At 41.0% G+C, this 7,662-nt stretch overlaps 1 protein-coding gene across 1 annotated transcript in view; it reads left to right on the top strand.

Moving 5' to 3' along the window:
- The window catches only part of LOC106937577 (neural cell adhesion molecule L1-like protein), a 45,157-nt gene that overhangs the window by 9,527 nt on the left and 27,968 nt on the right, over positions 1–7,662 (top strand). Inside the window, exons 3-12 of the mRNA XM_015019147.1 lie at positions 150–316; positions 402–567; positions 1,970–2,094; positions 2,371–2,472; positions 2,720–2,917; positions 3,894–3,964; positions 4,671–4,893; positions 6,775–6,890; positions 7,003–7,207; positions 7,339–7,461. Coding sequence (XP_014874633.1) covers positions 150–316; positions 402–567; positions 1,970–2,094; positions 2,371–2,472; positions 2,720–2,917; positions 3,894–3,964; positions 4,671–4,893; positions 6,775–6,890; positions 7,003–7,207; positions 7,339–7,461 — 1,496 coding nt within the window. The remainder of the gene's footprint in view (positions 1–149; positions 317–401; positions 568–1,969; positions 2,095–2,370; positions 2,473–2,719; positions 2,918–3,893; positions 3,965–4,670; positions 4,894–6,774; positions 6,891–7,002; positions 7,208–7,338; positions 7,462–7,662) is intronic.

Below are 7,662 nucleotides of genomic sequence, written 5' to 3' on the forward strand. Positions count from 1 at the left end.
TCATGTTTATGAAAGTGTCATGACAGTCTTATTCACCCCCCTTCAAATAAAGTGTTACCGTATATTTTCTTACAGTTGCCTTTCTTCTTATGTATTTGAACTGAATTTACCTCAGACTGAAACCTTTTTGTTTTTCCTTCTGTCCTCAGGAGCAGAGATGACTCCTCTGAGTCGGTGGCGGGGCCCCGGTTTACGCTTCATGACAACGGTTCGCTGGAGATCCACTCGGCAGAGAAAGGTGATGCGGGACAGTACACCTGTTTGGCTAAAAACACGGAGGGATCATCCGCCATCGACGCCATGCTCTACATAAAAGGTAAACACTCATTCCTTTGCTAGCATGTGGAAGGAGCAACCCACGGTGTGTGAGCTCTGCAGCTAACTCATCCTTTCTGTGGAAGATCCCACCAGAATAGTGGTGGCCCCAAAGGACCTGCGGATCTTAAAAGGCAGCGCAGCCCAGCTCTCCTGCCTGGCAGAGTACGACAAGTCCTTCAGCAATGACTTTGAGCTCCTGTGGGAGAAAGATAACATACAGATAGCGCTCAACTACACAGTTAATCCCAGGTAAGACACAGAATTTTGTTTATGGCCGACTCAGTTTTCCTTCTCCCTCACACTGCTTGACAAAAGAATATTCCAGCCTTGTGAATGTTTTTCACATTTCATACACAAACTTTAATGTATTTCATGGGAAGTTTTTTTGGGGACTAACACAAAGTTCAAGAAAACGAAAGACAACAATACATATAAAAATCTGAAAAGTGTGGCATGAATGTTTATTTACATGATTCACTCACTTTTTAATCTTTCTGTTTATGGACTCTTTTCTTTCTCTTGTCTGGATTTGATTGATTCTGTTTGTTCTGTTACTACTTCTTATACTAAAGCATGACAACTTGAAATTGTTTATTTGTAATGAACACATATCAGTCTTCACCTCTTCAATTTATGCAACACATGAATTAGTTTTATTTGACTTTGTTTTGAATTGATTTGATTTGCAGTTAGAATGTTGATTATTATGTGTGTGATTGAGTGTTTTGGACTGAATAATCTATTTGGTCCAAATACACATTTTAAAGGTAAAATGTGTATTTTTCCCTCCTTAATGTTTCTAAACTGTGTATAACCACATTTTGCCTTCTGTTTACCTCCATTCATCTTACCTTCAGAACTACCACATTCCCTCAGCATGATGCTGCCACCAACATCTTTCACAATTTTTAAAGTGTTCAGAGTAATGAGCAGTGGACTTTTCTACCACACACTGTAAAAGGACAAAATCTTACCAAGTTTTTTTGGTCTGGTTTTCAGTGCAAACAAAATTAACTTGCAAGTAACTTTTCAGCAAGATATAAGAGTTTAAGTCAATAATTTCTTAATATTAATAAAATAAAAAACAGTACTAGTTTTACTGGCAGATTATTTCACTTTTAACAAGATATTCTCTCATGTTATAAGNGAAATAATCTGTCAGTGGAACAAGTACTTTTCATCAGTACTAAGGAGTTGTTGGCTTAAAACAAGCTGTATCTTGCTGGAAAGTTGTTTGCACTAGAAACTAGAAGAAAAAAAAACACTTGGTAAACATTTTCAGTGTAGCATTCTATTTGTAGGCCAAAAAGTTCAGTTTTGGTCTGTTTTCATAATTGAGACTTCTTAAGGCTTTTTTACCAGTGGCTCTTTACTTGCCACTCAGTACTTTCTGTACTGAGTAGTAATAGACATTTCAGTCATGAATTTAATCATGTGATTTACTGGTTGCTCTGGATTTTAGTTTAGGGTTCAGAGTTCAGAGGGTGAATAAATAAGCATGACTCACTTTTCAGATTTTTAGTGATAAAATAATTAAACATCCATCATATTTTGTTCCTATTCACAATAAAATCATTTGAAGGTGGAAAAGTTGAAAGGATTTGAATACTGGTTCATTGTTGATTTTGTGTCTGGATCTCTCTGTGAACAGATACATCATGGAGGACGGCTATCTTAACATCAGTGGCGTTAGCCATGGAGATCAGGGTGTGTACAGTTGTGTGGCGAAGACTCCGCTGGACAGAGACACAGCTTCAGCCTTCCTCATGGTGTTAGGTGAGCACATGCCACAGCATCAGCAAACCCCACAGCTCTGTATCATTGTATGTGAAGAGATCAGAATGTCAGAAAACACAGAGCACCACCGTGTCTGACAAGACGTGGCTGACGCCTCTCGACCAAAAACACACAGCACCGGCAATTCAGCTCGTTCCACATCCTCTGACTCTTGGGACAACTTGATTGAACATTTGCTGCTTTGGTTTTTCCTTACTAGTAAAGGTTGATGCCCCTGTGTGTGATTTTGTTTTGTTCTGTTGGGTTGATTTCCAGATGTCCCTGTCGCTCCAGAGAACTTGGTTTTATCTGAGTACAAGAGTAAAAGTGTAAAGCTGGAGTGGATCCCTGGGGACGACCACAACAGCTCCCCTACTGGTGCGTAGGTGTAAATGCACATTAAAGAAGCAAGGCATGAACGGCATTAGGACCTTTTTTTTTTTGCTCATCGTGCTGCATACATAATAAAAGTGTTGGATCTCAAATCCATTATTGATTAATGCAAACATGAATTGTGGTTTGTGCCCCAGAGAAAGAGAGAAGCCAGGAGTGCTCCGCTCAGAGCGGGTCAGATAAGTGATCTTTTATAAACGGACACTTTGATTATATTTCTGTTTCTTACCAGAGTTCATCATCGAGTTTGAGGAAAACAAGTGGGAGCCAGGAAACTGGAAGGTGCTTCTCCGAGTCCCTGGGAACCACAACTCTGCCGTTCTCAGGCTCCACGGTCACGTTGAGTATCGCTTCCGTGTTTACGCCATCAGCGCCATCGGAGCAGGGCCACCCAGCGAACCCACAGAGAGATACAAGACCCCCCCGTCAGGTGGGACTTGCCCTCCTCTGTTATTCCATAATGTGATACGTTCCCCGACAACTCCAGCTCAGGAAACTTTAAGCATCCTTAAAAAGTCTTAATTTAATTTGGCTAGAATTATAGTCTTAAAATGTCTTCAATTAGTAAAAATCAGGGTCCATATACTTTCCCACAGTAAAAATCGAGCATGTTAAAGGAAAGTTTTCAAACTTTGCTGCACTAACTTTGGAGATAAAAACAATTCAAATGAACTGCAGAAGACAGTTTCAAATGAGATGGTTGAAGCTTACCGCTAACTAGTAGCTAATGTACCTTTGCTAGCTAGTTGGAAAGACATTTTGCTTCTTTCATGGGCACAAACCTGGGTTCACAGTGTTTGCTGTGCTTTCTTTTTATGCAGTGAAGTTCTCCTAACCATCCCCTATATTTATAGTTTTTTCTGTCTTAAATTTAATTTAAGGTGGCATTTAAGGGTCGGGGCTGCACAGTGGCGCAGTTGTTGCCTTGCAGCAATAAGGTTCTGGGTTCGATTCCCAGTCCCGGTCTTTCTGCATGGAGTTTGCATGTTCTCCCTGTGCATGCGTGGGTTTTCTCCGGGTACTCCGGTTTCCTCCCACAGTCCAAAAACATGACTGTCAGGTTAATTGGTCTGTCTAAATTCTCCCTAGGTGTGAGTGTGTGTGTGTGTATGGTTGTTTGTCCTGTGTGTCTCTGTGTTGCCCTGTGACAGACTGGCGACCTGTCCAGGGTGACCTCGCCTCTCGCCCAGAACATTAGCTGGAGATAGGCACCAGCAACCCTCCCGACCCCACTGAGGGACAAGGGTGTAAGAAAATGGATGGTTAAAGGATTTAAAGGGTGTTAAAACATCTGAAATGTGACTTGTTGAAACCTGCAGATGCCCTGTTAAAAAGAGCCACTCTTTCACTACTGACGTCTCCCACTAACAATGCTGACAAAAATCCATATCCTTTCTTTTTTACAGCCCCTGACAAGAACCCAGAAAATATCAAAATCGAAGGTCATTTGCCACATGAAATGAATATCAACTGGGAGGTAAGAAGCAGAGCCAGGTCTTTTATTACCCTGTTACTTCCATATTCTGCGATTCGTCCTACCTTTCCCCCTACCCCTACGCCTCCTTCTGCTTCAGTTCATAGAATTCCTCTCAGCGATCACAGATGAAGTTTTATCAATGTTTCATTTGCCAGCAGCAATAATTTAAGAAGCAGAAATGGTCCATTTTTGATATTTCCACGTTCCGCAAAGATCTGAAGAAAAACCTTCTTATCTGGGATCACTGTGAATATGTTTCTATTGAGCGCGGCTCCTTTTCTTTGATTAGAAAGCAAAAGGGAAGGCTGTGAAAAGAAAACCTTTTAACATTGGCAGTCATCCATTTGGCTTTTATTGTAGAAAGATGAATCTCTCCTTCACTTATTATCTGCTTGCCCTGCCTCGGTAATGTAGACCCTCACTTGTGGATTTCAACTCTTCCACTGTTAATGATTTGCTTTTGTGGATAATGGCATCTTATTCTATTTCTCACACTTTTGAGTCCCGTGAGGAGATGAATCTTTTCATCTGTGGTGTCTGTATTAAACAAAACAGACCACGTCAGTGGCTCCATTGTTTTATTACACATTGTGATGAAATTCTCCCACAGAGCCATGTGCAGCTCACCACACACTCTGGGATTTGACACCAACCGGTGACAAAACTTCAATAAAACTTTTCTATTCTTCCTGTCTCCGCCGTCCAGCCACTGCTGCCCATCGAGCACAACGGACCCGGCCTGGAGTACAAGGTGAGCTACAGGCGGCAGGACGGGCAGGAGGAGTGGACGGAGCACACCGTGAAGAGGCACTCGTTTGTGGTACAGAACACTCCCACCTTCGTTCCCTATGAGGTGAAGATCCAGGCCAGGAACAACCAGGGCTGGGGGCCTGAGCCCAGAATTGTGAGCGGATACTCAGGAGAGGACTGTGAGTTTGATGGAAGCTACTGTCGTTCATGAGTCAGTCTTAGGTGACTTCATGGTGCAGGAAGGAGCTAGTTAATGAGGATGATTTCAGAGATTTCTTCTCTTTCCTTTTTAAAGGGACAATATTATGTAAAATCCACTTTTTTAGATTTATATCATATTATGTCATTCTCTCATCAAAAAGAAGCACTGTTGTGATGATCAGGAAGTGTTGTAAAGAGCAGGAGCTTCTTAAAAAGACAGAGACCAATTTCAAGGCAATATGATAAAAAGTCAAACTTTTTTTAAGTCACTTGTGGTTACTTGGTTGTGCTATAAAGTGGCTTTAAAAAAGATGAGGGAAAAAATATACAAAAAAACCTAATTTATCATTTATTCAACAGGAAAATAACATTCATGCTAAAAATAATTAGAGATTAGAATTTAACATTAAATAACCTAGAACAAAATGAAGAAAATCATCCTCACCACCATCACCATGTTTCACTGTTGAGATATGATAAATAAATAAATGAAGAGATACCAGAGCAGAGTCATCTAAAGCTAAACTCTGCTCAAAGATCAATGACATTATGATGAATATGCTGCTTAGACTATCTGCTCATGTATCACTCACTGTTTGAAATCTCATTTCACACATTATTTCCATTAACAAGACACAAAATTAAAAAAAATAAAAAATTTCGACACTTAGCTGATAAATGGTTGCTTTCATAAAAAAATAAAATGATGTGAGAATTGAGTTTGTACAGTTTGGACTAGAGAGGAAAATGGAGAAAAAAAACGTAATTAAGTCTCAAGCTAGTTGCTTTAAGCTGAATGTCTTACTCCTCTTTTTTAAAAGTAAAATCAGCTATTTTAGATGAACTTCATAGATCTAGACATGAAACATAAAAAATCCAGCCCATCTTATTTATTACTTCCATTTTTGCAGTGTAAGCGTTGGAGTGTATGTTGGAGTTTGAAGGGAGCATCTTCTCATTTCTGTGTGCATTTTCTGCTGCGATGTTGTAATCCAAAAGAAAAATAAACTCAAGCATTGGTAGAACGCAAAGTAGTTATGGACCCATAAAAAATGACTTCCACTGCTTATAGCAGAGGGTTATATCCTGTTTCTGTCTGTTGGTTTGTTATTTTTTGTGTAAATGTTGTTCTTTTACTTCTTTTAATAGAACTGTGTAAACTGTGCTCTGTCCTGTGAATTCCATGGTGACACTTTTGTTTTTTTCTGCTTACTTAGGACAAAGGGTGAAGTTTAGCTATTTTGCTAATTCCTGAATATTGAAACTGTCATGAATTGTGGTAATATAGATTAATGTGCACTGTCCTAATGAAGTAAAATAAAATTGAGTTAAATAAGTGCACATTATTAACCTGAACACATCATCCCCACTGTGAAACATTCTTCATGTTTTGTGATGTTATGGATAGTTCAACACATTAAATAGGAGAGGCAGATTGTTTTGGTTTTGGACCTAATCTTGTTTTGATGTTCTGGTACAGCTTGGCTCTAGCTGGGTCTGGGGTAGGAAGTGGGGGTAAGTTGTAGATGGGGGGCCACAGGGGTCGTGTAGTGTATGACTTCCTCTGAGGCTTAAAACTAGGAGTCACACAAACCTGTACTTCCTGTGTTCAGCCTTCTTCTGGACTTGTCCTGTGGAGGTCACCTCAGGTCATGACTCCTCCTTAGTGTTGTGTGCTGTCATTAATGTAGCGCTAGCTCATTAGCCCAACCCTGTAGGTCCGTTTTTTTATAGATATCCATGAGAGAACATTTGTGAATCATAAGTGTGTTTTGTTTTTGTAGATCATTAGGTTTTCCTAGAAAAGCTGCAGTTCCTCAAACTGTTGCTGATTCTGACGTGTGTGTTTGCCTCTGCAGTTCCCTCTGCTGCACCTGATGACGTAGCTGTGGAGGTGATGAACAGCTCAGCGGTCAGAGTGACCTGGACACCCGTCCACAAGGACAAGCTTCATGGACATCTGGGAGGCTACAGGGTAATGCCTCAGAAAACATGGCTTTGCTTTCAGACGCAGCTTAAGAGGAGCGGCCACGACTTTGCTGCTCCCAACATGTGTATAACGTAAAACCACCTGTCCTCTTCTTCAGATAAACTGGTGGCGCCTGCGCAGCCTGGTGGACTCGAAGAAAAGCCACGGAGACAAACAGTCTCTGGCGTTCCCCGGGGATCGGACCCACGCCACCGTGCCGGGCCTGACACCCTTCTCTGACTACAGCCTCATTGTCATGACCTTCAACGGGCGAGGCAACGGTCCGGGCAGCCATCCGTTCAACTTCAGAACCCCAGAGGGAGGTAAGGTTTTGGAAAAGCAGCGTGAGGCGCATTGATTCACAACCTCTGAAGAAAACATCCAATAATAACCAAGAAAGTAGGTTACTGCTGCCGACAGTGCTTATTGTGTGTGCTTTGTTCTCTGCCCACAGTCCCAGAGAAAAACCCAGTTTTGAGGGTCACAAATGTAAAGAGGAACTCTGTGTCTCTGGCCTGGGCCCCTCCTTTGGAGCCCAATGGGATTCTAACAGGATATCTACTGGAGTACCAGCTCAGTATGTATTGCTCAGGAAAATGACATGCTTTCTTCTTATGCTTCCACCACAAAGTTTATAGATATAAGTGTATAAATATTAAAGTATTTACAGTTTGGGAACAGTAACAATATTATAAGCCTAGTTTAAAAGACATGAGATGTTTATGCTTAGTTTATGCTTCCTTTGTTAGATGGGACTAAGTTTAGTCCGGTATGAGGT

Source organism: Poecilia latipinna, unplaced genomic scaffold (assembly GCF_001443285.1).
Source record: "Poecilia latipinna isolate Pla-1442-1.1 unplaced genomic scaffold, P_latipinna-1.0 Scaffold2382, whole genome shotgun sequence".
NCBI lineage: Eukaryota > Metazoa > Chordata > Actinopteri > Cyprinodontiformes > Poeciliidae > Poecilia > Poecilia latipinna.